At 52.7% G+C, this 15,310-nt stretch overlaps 1 protein-coding gene across 1 annotated transcript in view; it reads right to left on the bottom strand.

The window, feature by feature from the left end:
• The window catches only part of DENND4B (DENN domain containing 4B), a 47,234-nt gene extending 44,909 nt beyond the window's left edge, over nt 1-2,325 (bottom strand). Inside the window, exons 1-3 of the mRNA XM_056853038.1 lie at nt 2,027-2,325; nt 1,083-1,335; nt 347-416 (exon numbers count right to left, since the gene is read on the bottom strand). Coding sequence (XP_056709016.1) covers nt 347-416; nt 1,083-1,335; nt 2,027-2,325 — 622 coding nt within the window. The remainder of the gene's footprint in view (nt 1-346; nt 417-1,082; nt 1,336-2,026) is intronic.
• Nucleotides 2,326-15,310: the final 12,985 nt, after the last annotated feature.

Below are 15,310 nucleotides of genomic sequence, written 5' to 3'. Positions count from 1 at the left end.
TCTCTTTAACTGGAGATGACGGGGACCTTCTGTATGCCAAGCAGATGCTCTATCACTGAACCACAGCCCCTCCCCTCCATTTTCTTCAATTGTGTTGAATATCTCTGTAATGGTTTATACTGGTTTATACTGGTAGTTTTGTATACTACCTGATTTGAATCTCGATGTATTAAAAACAGCTAAAAATATGCTGACGGATGAACCAGCAGCATCTTTCAATTTATCGAAATGGTTTCCGGTCTCAACAACTAAGCCAGGTAAGTATCGCAGCCCGAAGAAACAACGTTCCTGTGGTGGTCGAGGTCTCCACGGGCTACCCACTCATCTTCCGTGAGTGGCCACCTACCTGCTTCGTACACCAGGGTGTTGCCTTTGGCCAGCGCCTTCTTGTAGCAGAGAAAGAGAGCCGGGCCCCACTGTGGGGAAGAAGAAGAGTTGGTTTTTATATGCCAACTTTCTCTACCACTTAAGGAAGAATCAAAACAGCTTACAGTCTCCTTCCCTTCCCCTCCCCACAACAGATACCCTATGAGGCAGGTGGGGCTGAGAGAGCTCTGACCTGTGACTAGCCCAAAGGTCCCCAGTAAAGTCCCAATGACCGCATAATGGAAATTATCTCCCCCTTATCTTCTCCCAAAATGGGAGTTGGCACTGTCTGTCCCTCAGCTGTTTTTTACTGGCCCTCCAGAAGAAGAAAAAGAGTTGGTTTTTATACCTTTTAAGGAGAATCAAAGCGGCTTACAATCGCTTCCCCTTCCCCTCCTCACAACAGACACCTTGTGAGGCAGGTGGGGCTGAGAGAGCTCTAAGAGAACTGTGAGTAGCCCAAGGTCACCCAGCTGGCTTCATGGGGAGGAGTGGGGAAACAAACCCGGTTCACCAGATTAGCCTCCACTGCTGCTGTGGTGGAGGAAGGGGGAATCAAACCCAGTTCTCCAGGCCAGAGTCCCTTGCTCCAAACTACCGCTCTTAACCACTACACCACACTGGCTCTCGAGCACGGTAAGGTGAGAAGGAAACTGGTAGGCCCAAGCCGCTCATGAGGGTCCCCCTGGCCCCCTCCCATCTTTCCCACTACCCACCATGCCAGCATTGAGGTTCCGGTCCACGCGGCAGAATGTATGGGGCGTGCTCTCCCCTTTGCTTGGCATGATGAGACAGATATCGGTGACGCCCAGGGTGCTGTAGGCCTGGCCCTCGCCGGCTCGCCGGTAGGTCAGGAAGGTACGCTGGTGCCCGGGGCCTCCGGATGTCAGGTTGGCAGAGCGGCTGTAGGGAGTCGTGTCAACAATTTTGTAGCCCGGTTTGGGGCGGTCCTTCCCGTCATAGTGGACCCTAGAGAACGGTAACCAGAGCAAACATATTTGGGCACTGCAGTTTAAGAAGGATGTAGACAAGCTGGAACGTGTCCAGAGGAGGGCAACAAAGAGGGTGAGGGGTCTGGAGACCAAGTCCTACGAGGAAAGGTTGAAGGAGCTGGGTATGTTTAGCCTGGAGAGGAGACGACTGAGGGGCGATATGATAACCATCTTCAAGTACTTGAAGGGCTGTTATAGAGAGGATGGTGCCAAGTTGTTTTCTGTTGCCCCAGAAGGTCGGACCAGAACCAACAGGTTGAAATTAAATCAAAAGAGTTTCCGTCTAGACATCAGGAAGAATTTTCTAACAGTTAAGAGTGGTTCCTCGGTGGAACAGGCTTCCTCGGGAGGTGGTGAGCGCTCCTTCCCTGGAGGTTTTTAAGCAGAGGCTAGATGGCCACCTGTCAGCAGTACCCAAGGTCACCCAGCAGGCTTCATGCAGAGGAATCAAACATGGTTCTCCAGATTAGAGTCCACCGCTCCTAACCACTACACCACGCTGGCTCACTATTTTGGGGTGGTGCTCAACGCCCCGTTTAAAACTTCCAAAGGGGCCTGAAGGCTCAGAAAGGTCGGGGACCCCTGTCCTAATGTATCACATGGTGATTCAGAGAAACACCCACCAGGACAAACGCCAGCCCGGCCCACCCCTCTGCTCGGGCACTTACCCCAACTCGACGATAGGGGGCTTGTCCCGCCCCCGTTTGTAGCAGATGTACATCTGGGGGTTGTTGAGCAGTCCGGCGTTGAGATCCACGGGGTTCCCTGTCGCCGTGCGCTCAATGCACGTGAAGCCATGGGGCACCTCCTCGCCTTGAGAGCGGATGATGACAGCCACATCGGTGATGGGCTCGCTGGGCCGGGCTGGTCGCGGGGGCTGGCTCTCGTCCTCAAGCGGCTTGGACTTGTCCGCCAAGCCGGCCACCACGAAGTAGTCCACCAGCTGCGGCACCCGCTCCTCCGTCATGGCGGCAGCTCACGGCATCTGCGGAAATGGAGGAGGGAGACAAGGGGTCACGAGAGACGCAGACGGACCAGGAGGCCACTATTGGAGGCCCTGCTCTTTCCGCGGATCACAAACCCAAGGTCCCAAGACAAGGACACCCGTGGGAACTCTGGGCAGAATGTTCGCCGTGGCGAGCACAACACGTCGTCATAGAGACGGAGCTCGCCGTGGCCAATGGCGCCTGCTCATAGCGACAGGTATCCCTTCAGGCCAGGTGGTTACACAGGGAACTGCGGAGGAGGAGGAGGAGGAGAAGGAGGAGGAGGAAGAGGAGGAGAAGAAGGAGGAGGAGAAGGAAAAGAAGGAGGAGGAGGGGGAGGAGAAGGAGGAGGAAAAGGAGGAGGAGGGGGGAGAAGGAAAAGGAGGAGGAGAAGAATTAGGAGGAGGAGGAGGAGAAAAAGAAGGAGGGGGAGAAGGTGGTGGTGGTGGAGGAGGGGCCGTGGCTTAGTGGCAGAGCATCTGCTTGGCATGCAGAAGGTCCCAGATTCAATCCCTGGCATCTCCAGTTAAAGGGACCAGGCAAGCAGGTGATGGGAAAGACCTCTGCCTGAGACCCTGGAGAGCCACTGCTGCCAGTCTGAGTAGACAAGAATGACCTCGATGGACCAAGGTCTGATGTCCAGGAATAACCAGCTTAGTATACTCCCAGGCAGAACATATCCAGAACACGGGCAGTAAGGTAGCACTATACAAAATGATTCACCAGGCTGCTTGGACAAATCATTAGGTACTGTAGTCTATAATACTAATATAGTTAGCTGTAATCTGGATCCTCCTAGGTAATTTTGCATCGTTTCGTGTGTCATGGTAATACTTATGCTTTGCTTCAGTTCTGTTTTCTAGACTTCTGGTTGGTTCTACGGCTCGAATCCCATTTCATTGTTTACTGAATGTCTCATCCTGTCGATTCTATTGAAGAAGAAGTAGTTGGTTTTTATATGCTGACTTTCTCTACCACTTAAGGGAGACTCAAACCGGATTACAATCATTTTCCCTTCCCCTCCCCACCACAGACACCCTGTGAGATAGGTGGGGCTGAGAGAGCTCTGAGAACAGTGATTAGCCCAAGGTCACCCACTGGCTTCATGTGGAAGAGTGGGGAAACCAACTCTGTTCACCAGATTAGCCTCCGCCACTCATGTGGAGGAGCGGGGAATCAAACCCGGTTGTCCAGATCAGCGTTCACCACTCCAAACCACCGCTCTTAACCACTACACCACGCTGGCTCTCAATCTGCCTCGAGTCCCAGTGAGAAAGGCGGACCATAAATAACGTCAATTTATAAGTAAGTAAATCCGTAAGTTAAAAACAAAAGGCAATCGTTTTGGGGGCTAACTTGGCTTTATGGCCGGCTACTCGCCTAGGGTGAATAATTTGTTCCGGCTCGCCCACCCCACCACCTGCCCTGAGCTGGCTAAGCAAACACAGGTAGGCACGCCAGTAGAACGTTTTGCCAGCGGGCGAAGTGTGACGTACCTCCACCAAGCGCCGGCGCTTTTGAATCACGACGCAACACAGAGCTGGTTGGGACACCGGCCCTTCTCAACCCCTTCAGAGCAAAGGTGGTTCGATTCTTGGCAAGGAAAGATCTAACTGCAAGGGACTGTCAGGGCTCTGGACCGAAAAGGGGAAGGAAGCGTCAGCCAGGGCAGGAATCACGTTCCTGCTGATATTGCAGAACCCACGGAAAATGTCCTTTGCAGAGGGTGGGAAGGGGAAGCGGCGAAGCGAACGACTTGGAATTTTTTAAAAACGAGAAAAATGGCCCCGGCCGACGCTTGCCCCGAAATACCTTCCTCGAGACGCCCCCAGCACTAATCCTCAAAGGGGGTGGCGGCAAACAAACGGACCCCCCCTCCACTGCTCAGAGGCACACTCGTCACGACCGCGGAACGCCTGAGCCTCAGAACAGGAAGGCGGGTTTCGAACCCGAGACGTGGCTTAAAATAAGGCCAAGAAGGGAGGGACCTCAGGACTTCCTGGGGCAGCAACGTCCACAAGCGGCGGTAACGAGGCCGCCTTCTGAAATGTTACGTCGCTGCTTTTCCCGGGGTTGCTGGCCCAGCCCGGATGGCAACCTGAAATAATAAAGTCCGTGTGCCCCGCCCTCCGTTTTGGCTCTCTAGGGTGGCTCCTTCCCTTCCTGTAGCTTCCCCTGGCTGCAGGTTGCAAGATGCCAACAGGGCCAGCCAGCGCCACTCACATGAGGAAGGGAAGGAGACGCCAGGGCAGATGACATACTTTGTACGGGGAAGATCCCAAGTTCCGTCCCCGGCATTGCCCGGGATGTTTGCCTTTCTTCCAGGGCACTCTGGGCAGCACGGGTGGTTCTCTGTTCCTCGGTTTATGCTCACAACAACCCTGTGAGGTAGACTAGACAGAGAAGAGAGAGAGCGAAAGCGGCCCTAGGCCACTCGGTGAATTTCAGGGCAAAGCAGGGGTTTGAACCCAGGTTTTCCAGATCCTAGTCCAACACACATGGTTGGAGGGGGGCAGGGGATTCGAACCTGGATCTCCAAGATCCTAGTCCGGCACTCTAACCACACGAGAAGGCACCGCCCAGCCTAGAGCATCGCAAGGGTGTGTTTGTGCTATTTACTACTGCATCACCAGAGAGGAAGAGGTTATAGAAGATCCAAACCTGGCTGTGAGGTTGCTATGGTTACATAGCTAATGAGACAGGGATAGAGGGATGGAGAGAATGACAGGTGTGTTTGGGGAGGGGGCTTAAAAACAAAAAACTCCCTGCAAATGGAAAATTAGCACAGCAGAGAGGAAGGGAATGAATATTATTCGAAGGGGATTTTTAATATAAGGCACCCCAAGGAAGCAAGTTTCACAAGCCGAGAAATCCTTCCTTCTTGCTGTCCGTCTGACCGCAGGGAGAGGATTCCAGCTCTATGTTCCTTCCCATGAAAAAACCCTCCCTGCAACTAGAAAATTAGCACAGCAGAGAGGAAGGGAATGAATATTATTCGAAGGGGATTTTTAATATAAGGCACCCCAAGGAAGCAAGTTCCACAAGCCGGGAAATACTTCCTTCTTTCCGTCCCCCTGACCGCAGGGAGAGGATTCCAGCTCTGAATGTTCCTTCACGTTAAAAAAATTATCCTCCCTGCAACTAGAAAATTAGTACAGTAGAGAGGAAGGGAATGAATATTATTCGTAGGGGATTTTTAATATAAGGAACCCCAAGGAAGCAAGTTCCACAAGCCAGGAAATACTTCCTTCTTTCCATCCCTCTGACCGCAGGGAGCGGATTCCATCTCTACATGTTCCTTCCCATGAAAAAACCCTCCCTGCAACTAGAAAATTAGCACAGCAGAGAGAAAGGGAATGAATATTATTTGAAGAGGATTTCTAATACAAGGCACATTTCCCAAATAGCAATCCTCCCCCTCCGTAGTCCGAACTGGGGCAGTTTACACCATGGCCGTTCCCCACACGTGGGAAGCCAGCCAAAGGCGCTGAATTGGTCAATGCTCTCTGCAAAGCCCATCTTTTTGATATGCTGAATGCTGGCCCAGGGAGAGCGGGGAGGTTGCTGGACAGGTCCCGACCCCCCACCTGAAATAAAGGTTTACCTATTTGTAACTACACTTCGTTGTCTGTCCACCCCTCTCCGGTTCTCCTTTCTCTGTTGTAATTTCTGGAGATATGATAACCATCTTCAAGTACTTGAAGGGCTGTCATATAGAGGAGGGTGCCAAGTTGTTTTCTGTTGCCCTAGAAGGTCGGTTGAAATTAAATCAGAAGACTTTCCGTCTAGACATTAGGAAGAATTTTCTAATAGAGAGGCTCCTCAGTGGAACAGGCTTCCTCGGGAGGTGGTAAGCTCTCCTTCCTTGGAGGTTTTGAAGCAGAGGCTAGATGGCCATCTGTCAGCAATGCTGATTCTGTGACCTTAGGCAGATGATGAGAGGGAGGGCATCTTGGGCATCTTCTGGGCATGGAGTAGGGGTCACTGGAGGTGTGGGGGGAAAACAGTTGTGAATTTCCCGCATTGTGCAGGAGGTTGGACTAGATGACCATGGGGGTCCCTTCCAACTCTATGATTCTATGATCTTTACTGTTTGTCAAAACGAAGAGCCACAAAACCCTGTGTCCGTTGGAACGGGGTGGAGAATAGGAATTTACACGATTAACCTTGTGACATTTTTATCCCACGCAGCTCTCCCCTGCTCCCAATTCCACGCTCACAACAGCCCTGCAAGGTAGGCTGGGCGAGGCAATCACATTCATTCGATGTTCTAAGGGGCCTTTTATTTCCCATATTGTAATTTTATTGTATTTATTCCATTTTACCGTACTGAATGTTGTACTGCAACCCGCCCTGATCCCGGCCTTGGCTGGGGAGTGAGGGCAGGACAGAAATCGAAATAAATAAACAAACTGGCTCAGGATCACCCAGTGAGCTTCGTGGCTCTGGAGGGAATCTGAACCCGGCACATGAACACAAACACACCAAGTCTCCAGTTCTCCAGACCATTCCAACTCTCCAGACCGTTCGCCCGCAGGCTCCACCAACGGCCGGCTGCTATGAGCCTTTGTGTCCTTCCGCGTGCCCTCGAACGCGGGCACCGGCGGCCTGTCCTCTTCCCACCCTGCTGTCAGCTGCTGTTCTATTTTAAGCCCACAACCCACATGACTCCCACCTCTCGCTGGCACCTCTCTGCCGCAGGAATAAGCAAGCGCCTCGATTTAAATTCCAGGCCCAGAAATTGCCAGGTAATGCCCTTGGCAGGTAGCTGGAGCCTCCACCACCCACGAAAGGGGCAACGTGGATGCGCTGGGAGGGAGCTGTTTGCACAAGAAGGAACCCTGATGGAGGTTATCATGAGCCGGACATCACGCAGGGTAGCGGCGGGCCCGGGATCCTCTGCCCGTGCTCATCCTGGTACCTCCGACCCTGGCGCCGCTCCAAAACGGCAGGGAGGGGAACCCCATGCACAAAAGCGTTTTTCTTTGCACAGAGCGAAGCGCAACGACGCGCACAAAAGAGCCCTTAATTTCTGATGCTAAAACCGAAACCAAATTTCGAGACCCAGACTGGAAATTCCCTTTGCAGCGGCCAAGTGCAGAAAAGGCCGTTGGCCGGGCACCGTAAATAAGTACACCAAAGTTTATATGTGCGTTTCGCACAATGAGAGGTAAGTGTCCAGGGAGAGCAGCTGTCTGCCCTTCTCCCCAGCCCCATAATGTCACTTCCTGTTTTCTCGCCAGCCCTCCTGGAAAAGGGGATTTGAACACACCAGGCAGGGAGTGTTTGCACCGCAAAGAAGCACAGTTAGAGTCCTCCTTGGAGTGTACCCCTTCAAAACACGTGGGGGGTGAAGTCATCTTTTTGAACACGGGGACAACAGTCCCCGAATGCAGAAGGCGAGCACCTCAGCGAAGCAGCTGGGCGGATCCTGAGCTGCGCTCAATGCCACCCTCTCTGCTAGAAAAGGGGAAGCATGGGGCAGCCGGTTTGCCCTCTGAAAAAAAACCTTTAGCTTTAAACAACACCTGGTAGTGCCGGGAAACGAAAGAACCGCTACTGCCCAACACACGAGATAGTTCACTTTCTTCGCACTATGGCTCAGAGCCCACCTGACCTGTGAAAACTCTGGTCTTAACCCCAACTGAAACAGAGCAACTGTGAACTACAATGGAAAAGGAAACCTCCATGTTCAGAGGCAATCTATCTTTGAATATTAACTGCTGTGGGGGGAAGGAGAAGGGAGAGGGAGGGCTGCTTGCCTTCTTGCCCTTGGGTTGGATCCCGCAAATCTGGCCTGCTAACAGTAGTGCTGACCCCCTCCCCAGGTGCAAGAGACGGAGAGCTCCCTGCAAAGTGGGGGGGGAGGAAAAGCACCTTGATTTTCAGAACAGATTTGCAGGATTAAACCCCTTGCTTCCTGGAGACACCTGGCTGACCACTGTTGGAGGCAGGATACTGGACTAAAGGGATTTTTAGGGTGACCCTGCTGGACCTCTCTTCTGATCTGAAACTTGGTTGCTTGCAATGGCTTTTCCACATCCTTCCATTGCCCGGCTTTACCTCCCCCAGCCCCACCATATTCTTCCCTTTTGTCTGAACTGTAAGTGTTTTGGGGCAGAGACCTTGCTTCTTGTTTATGGCATGCTCTGAACCGTCACGGACTGATGTCACTACATAAATGAAAACAACAAGGATGATAAATGTGACCCAATTCCTACACAGGAAGTATCTGGCATGTAAGAAGGAGCCGACTGTTGACCTGCTTGCCACAGCATGCCGTACAGCATACCACAAACACATACAGGATATGTACACATAACAGCCACAGGCCTGCAGCTACGGATACGGAAGAACACACATGGACACAACGGTCACGAGCCCCACGCAACTGCCTGCTACTTCCTACCCAAAAACGAGAGATCCCCCGGCAAGGCTCTGCAAAGCATCGCAAAGATCCTCGCTCGACGCAGGAAAGTTCTCAAATTACAAAGCAATATTTCTCCCTCTCTTAACAAAAATACTAGAACCCCGTGAAGTTCATGAACGGAAGAGTCAGGACAGAAGGTTACTATCACATAATTAACGTGCGGAACTCACCGCCACAGGGTGGCTGCCAGCGCAAAGGGCTTTAAAAAGGGACACATTCATGGAGGATAAGCTTGTTATGCGTGATGGCCCAACAGAACCTCCATGTTCCGAGGCAGTATATCTCAGAATGCCGTTTTTGTTGGGGGATAGACCCAACTGATGCATGTGACTGGCCGCAGTGGACTAGATGAACGCTGATCCAGCCTGGCTTTTATGTCCTTTCAGAAGCAACCCCGTAGTTCGGCTCAGTCTGGATACGAACTTACTTCTCTCCTGGTCATCAGCAGTGGCTAAATGTGAAATCGCTCAGACGCTTCAGGTCTGCGGAGGGGACAGGCAAGGCTCTATGCTGCCAGTACCCGGACTGGGCACCGTCACAAACAAGAGGTTTCCTCCCAGGCGGAGAAAGGAACACGCACGTTTCCAGTTCCTCTCCGGTGCCAAGAATGGCCCGAGAGAAAGGCCGCAGAGAAAGCGAGAACGAGCCTAGCAAGGGAAGTATCCTTTGCGCCCCTCCCCACACACTTTCTGGAAGGGGAGAGAAAAGCGATTAAACATTAGCTATCTAAAAGTGAAAATTACATGGCAATTCAGAGCTGGGTGGGATGGATATCTCTATTAGGGGGAAAGAAATAGGAAGAGGGGCAGGGTTTTGTAAGAAAGGGATGAACACATGAACACACATGAAGCTGCCTTCTACTGAATCAGACCCTTGGTCCATCAAAGTCAGTATTGTCTACTCAGACTGGCAGCGGCTCTCCAGGGTCTCAGGCAGAGGGGTCTTTCACATCACCTACTTGCCTAGTCCCTTTAACTGGAGATGCTGGGATTTGAACCTGGGACCTTCTGCATGCCGGACAGATGCTCTACTGCTGAGCCACAGCCCCTCACATGAACACATGAAGCTGCCTGATACTAAATCAGACCCCAGGTCCATCAATGCCAGTTTTGTCTACTCAGACAGGCAGCAGCTCTCCAGGGTCTCAAGCAGAGGTCTTTCACACCACCTACTTGCCTAGTCCCTTTAACTGGAGATGCCTGGGATTGAACCTGCGACCTTCTGCATGCCAAGCAGATGCTCTACCACTGAGCCACGGCCCCTCCCCTATATACCAGTCCCAAAGACAGAGAGGAAGTCCCTCGGGTTCAGGAGTTCCCCATTCAGAACCTCGGAGGGCATCAGGAAGTGAAGGGGCGTGCAAACGAACTGCCAAGCGATTAAAAAAAGGAAGGGGGAGGGGAGAAACTGGAACAAGGCCGTCACGGCCGCATATCGGATGCTCACCCACACCCCAAAACCAGCCAGGAGGCGGTTACACCCATACGCCCACATCCGCACACCTGGCCCGTCTGGTCTCTCCAGCCCCGCCACCCCCGTTTTCCCCGCTTCCCCAGAAGCGCTTAAAACGCTTAAGGCTCTTTAGCGTGGAAAGAAGGTGGTTAAGGGGAGACATGACAGAGGTCTATAAAATTACGCATGGTATGGAGAGAGGGGACAGGGAGAAGCTTTTCTCCCTCTCAGGATACTGGAATACGGGGGTCATCTGCCGAAGCTGGAGGGTGAGAGATTCAAAACTGATAAAAGGAAGTATTTCTTCACACAACAGAGAGTTAAACTGTGGAACTCCCTGCCCCAGGATGTGGGGATGGCTGCCAACTTGGAAGGCTTGAAGAGGGGAGTGGACATGTTCATGGAGGGCTATCCATGGCTTCTAGTCAAAATGGATACTAGTCATGATGCATCCCTATTCTCTCCAGGATCAGAGGAGCATGCCGATTATATTAGGTGCTGTGGAGCACAGGCAGGACGGTGCTGCTGCATTCCTCTTGTCTGTGGGCTTCCTAGAGGCACCTGGTCGGCCACTGTGTGAACAGACTGCTGGACTTGATGGGCCTGGGTCTCATCCAGCAGGGCTTTTCTTATGTTCTAACAGCTGTGAGCGATCCGGGGCCCAGGATTCGGGTCAGAGCCTCGGCCTGTGTGTAAGCATCAAAAAACACCACACGAGAGACCCAACGGGACAGCCCAACGAGCCACCGATCCAGCCCAGCATCCGATTTGCTGGCCGAACATCTCCAGCACAAGCCCATAACAAAGGCCGAAAGGCAAACAGGTGCCCTTTTGCACACTGCCGATTATCCGGCGGCTCAGAGGTAGACTGCAGCTGGGTATGGAGGCTCTATCTAGCAGCCCATCGTAACTAAGAAGCTGTGCTGGATCAGACCGAGGGTACGTCTAGTCTAGCATCCTGGGACCGATCAGATGCCGCAGGGACGCCCGCAAGCGGAAGCCCCTGACCATAGCCTTCACACAGCGATTTACTCCCCGGCATCAGACGATCGCAGGCATTCTGCCCCAACCCCAGAGGTCCCATTTAGCAGCCATGGCTAGTAGCCACTGACTGACATCCCGCAAATATGTCCAATTCACCTTTTAAATCCATCTAAGCCCTGGATAGCCCCGGGCAGCCCAATTCTATCAGATCTTGGTAGGTAGGCAGGGGTCGGCCTGGAGAACGGACCATATTTTTATAGAATCACAAAAGTTGGAAGGGGCCATAGAGGCCATCTAGTCCAACCCCCTGCTCAATGAAGGAGCAGCCTAGAGCATCCCTTACAAGTGTTTGTCCAGCCTCTGCTTAAAGACTGCCAGTGAGGGGGCGCTCACCACCTCCCAAGGCAGCCGATTCCACGGTCTTACTGTAAAAACCTTTTTCCTAATATACAGCTGGTACTTCTCTACCCACAATTTAAACCCACTGCTGCGAGTCCTATCCTCCGCTGCCAACAAGAACAGCTCCCTACCCTCCAACCTAATAGCCTTGACTTGGATGGCCCTGGCTAGCCCGATCTGGTCATATCTTGGAAGCTAAGCAAGGTCGGCCGTGGTTAGTATTGGGATGGGAGACCACCAAGGAAGTCCAGGGTCGCTACGCGGAGGCAGGGAATGGCAAACCGCCTCTGCACGTCTCTTGCCTTGAAAACCCTACGGGGCCGCCATAAGTCAACTGCGATTTGCCGGCACCTTCTACCACCACCAAGCCCTTGTGGCAGTGAGTTCCGCAAGCCAAATACCCCAAACCCACCTTTCGTCAGTGTTTTAAACGACCTGGAATAACCACTCGCTTCCCCACACCTCAGTACTCAAGAGCCGCCAGAATGGCTGGAGCGACCGGGTTTTGCACACACCAAAACAATCTGCAATCCAGGGGAAATTAATTGGGGGTGTGTGTGAAAAGGCAAAGCTTTGTTGACAGGGGACGCTTTCCAAAGAGGGACCAGATAAGAAATGTATGAAAGATTAGGTGTGGGGGGGGGCGTTGGTAAAGGAACTGGGGAGAAACAGAATGCAGAGATAGTACCTTGGGCCAGATGTTCTTGAACACATGAACCCATGAAGCTGCCTCATACTGAACCAGACCCCGGGTCCATCCAAGTCAGTATTGCCTACTCAGACCGGCAGCGGCTCTCCAGGGTCTCAGGCAGGGACCTTTCACATCCCCTACTTGCCAAGTCCCTTTAACTGGAGATGCTGGGGATTGAACCTGGGACTTCTGCATGCCAAGCAGATGCTCTAACAATGAGCCACGGCCCCTCCCTATCCTTGAAAGTATCCTTGCAGGTGACAGGAAATACCTTTGCCAGAAATTTGGGGGGGGGGGAAGAGAACAGGATGAAGAAGTTGTCCCTTGATACGTGCAAGCAAGGACAGCAGGAGAAGGGTACCTGCCATGTCCCAATAAAAAAAAAGAGACAGAACTATAAGGGGAACTGGGATGGGGGGGGAGTTCAAGAGGAAACAGGTGGCATTAAGGGTGAAGGGTATCCAATGGGGTGAAGGCCCAGCCAAAGCCCCTATCAGAAAGGGAAGTGATGGACAGAGAGAAAGGGGTCGCCCTATATCTGCCCAATAACTACGACGCCCCTAGGAACAACAGGTAGGAGGAAGGGAAAGGGGTGGGGAGTCAATATTCCTTTCAGAATGACGTTTAGGGGATGGGCGAAGTAATCCAGATTTTTATGGGGAGAAGGAGAAGAAAGGAGGGGATACCTGTGGGTCTAGCTCAGAGGAATGGAGGAGCGGAGGAAATGTAAGCGGGGGGGGGGGGGGTACCAGGCACTCAAGATGGAATTAAATATTCCTTTCCAAGAGCACATCGGGAAGAGCCCATGAAGCAATCCAGACAAGAGGGGCAGGAAAGAGCGTCCAGTCCCCAAAATAAAACTTGGGGGAGGGCGTGGAGAAGACTTAAGGAAAACCAGGAGAAGGAAAGGCACGGGGTGGGGTGGGGGCTATAAGGGTCTTTCCAAAACTGCAGGGGCGTCAGTGGAATAGTGGGGCAGGGGTGTGTGTTAATGTCCCTATCCAAAGCACTGGAGAAGATGCCTACCCCCCCCCCAACTGATATGGGGAGGGGAGAGACATGTCACGCGCAGGGTCCCTTTCGCAAGGACCTGGGATGGGAGGGAAGGGGGGAGGGGTGGGAAGCAATGAAATCAACTCAGCTGGGGGGGGGGGAAGAAGAGGATGGGGGGTAGCAAAGAGAAGGAGGCAGCAGAACTGGGAGGGGGGGAAATGAGCATGGGGGGTTGAAAGGTATTCCTATGCCGGGAAAGAGAACTTGGGGAGAGGAAATTACCATTAGGGGGTTGAAAGATATTACTATGCTGGCAAAGGGAACTGGGGGGGGGAAGAGAAATGAGCATTTGGGGGGTTGAAAGATATTCCTATTCTAGGAAAGAGAACTGGGGGGGAATTAGCATTGGGGGGGGTTGAAAGATATTACTATGCTGGCAAAGAGAACTGGGGGGAGAAAAATGAGCATTTGGGGTTTTTTTTGAAAGATATTCTTATTCTAGGAAAGAGAACTGGGGGGGATTAGCATGGGGGGTTGAAAGATATTACTATGCTGGCAAAGAGAACTGGGGGGGAAAGAGGAATGAGCATTGGGGGGGGTTTGAAAGATATTCCTATTCTAGGAAAGAGAACTGGGGGGGGATTAGCATTGGGGGGTTTGAAAGATATTACTATGCTGGCAAAGAGAACTGGGGGGGGGGAAGAAATGAGCACTGGGGGGGTTGAAAGATATTCCTATTCTGGGAAAGAGAATTGGGGGGGAATTAGCATTGGGGGGTTTGAAAGATATCCCCATGCTGGCAAAGAGAACTGGGGGAAAGAGAAATGAGCATTGGGGGGGGGGTGTTGAAAGATATTCCTATTCTAGGAAAGAAAACTGGGGGGGGAATTAGCATGGGGGGGTTGAAAGATATTACTATGCTGGCAAAGAGAACTGGGGGGGAAGAGAAATTAGCATTTGGGGGGGTTGAAAAATATTCTTATTCTGGGAAAGAGAACTGGGGGGGGAATTAGCATTGGGGGGGTTTAAAGATATTCCCATGCTGGCAAAGAGAACTGGGGGGAAGAGAAATGAGCATTTGGGGGGGGGTTGAAAGATATTCCTATTCTAGGAAAGAGAACTGGGGGGGGGAATTAGCATGGGGGGGTTGAAAGATATTACTATGCTGGCAAAGAGAACTGGGGGGGGGAAAGAGGAATGAGCATTTGGGAGGGGGGCTGAAAGATATTCCTATTCTAGGAAAGAGAACTGGGGGGGGGATTAGCATTGGGGGGGGGTTTTGAAAGATATTCCCATGCTGGCAAAGAGAACTGGGGGGGGAATTAGCATGGGGGGTTGAAAGTTATTCCCATGCTGGCAAAGACAACTGGGGGGAAGAGAAATGAGCATTTGGGGGGGGGTTGAAAGATATTCCTATTCTAGGAAAGAGAACTGGGGGGGGAATTAGCATGGGGGGGTTGAAAGATATTCCCATGCTGGCAAAGAGAACTGGGGGGGAAAGAGAAATGAGCATTTGGGGGGGGCTGAAAGATATTCCTATTCTAGGAAAAAGAACTGGGGGGGGAGAGAGAAATTACCACTGGGGGGGTTGAAAGATATCCCCATGCTGGGGAAGAGAGGGGGGGGTCCAGCACCATTGCAAGAAGGTGGGAGGAGATGTCTTAATGCCCAGGTTAGTGCGGGGAGGGGCTGTTTAGGGAAACTGGGGAGGGGGGGGATTAGCGTCCCAGCTAGAGAGTGGGGTGGGATGGAAGCGAGGCCAGCCCCCCCACCTCCCCCCCCAGACGCCCCCCCCCCAGACGCCCCCCCCCCGGGTACCTGTGCAGCCTGCAGGGCTGGTTTTTTGGCCCGGCGGGCTCCCCTGCGCGCGCTCCCGCTAGCCGCCAGCCCACGCCACAGCCTGGGCCGGTCTGGCTCAGCTGCTCCGCTCCCAGCCCTCCTCCCCGCCCCCCCCCCGAGAGGCTCCTCCGGCGCCCCCTGCTGGACGGGAGGCCCCGCCGCGCCTGGAACCGCCCCC

This window comes from Euleptes europaea, chromosome 7 (genome assembly GCF_029931775.1).
Source record: "Euleptes europaea isolate rEulEur1 chromosome 7, rEulEur1.hap1, whole genome shotgun sequence".
Lineage (NCBI taxonomy): Eukaryota > Metazoa > Chordata > Lepidosauria > Squamata > Sphaerodactylidae > Euleptes > Euleptes europaea.
This window is presented reverse-complemented; position numbering and strand designations above follow the sequence as displayed.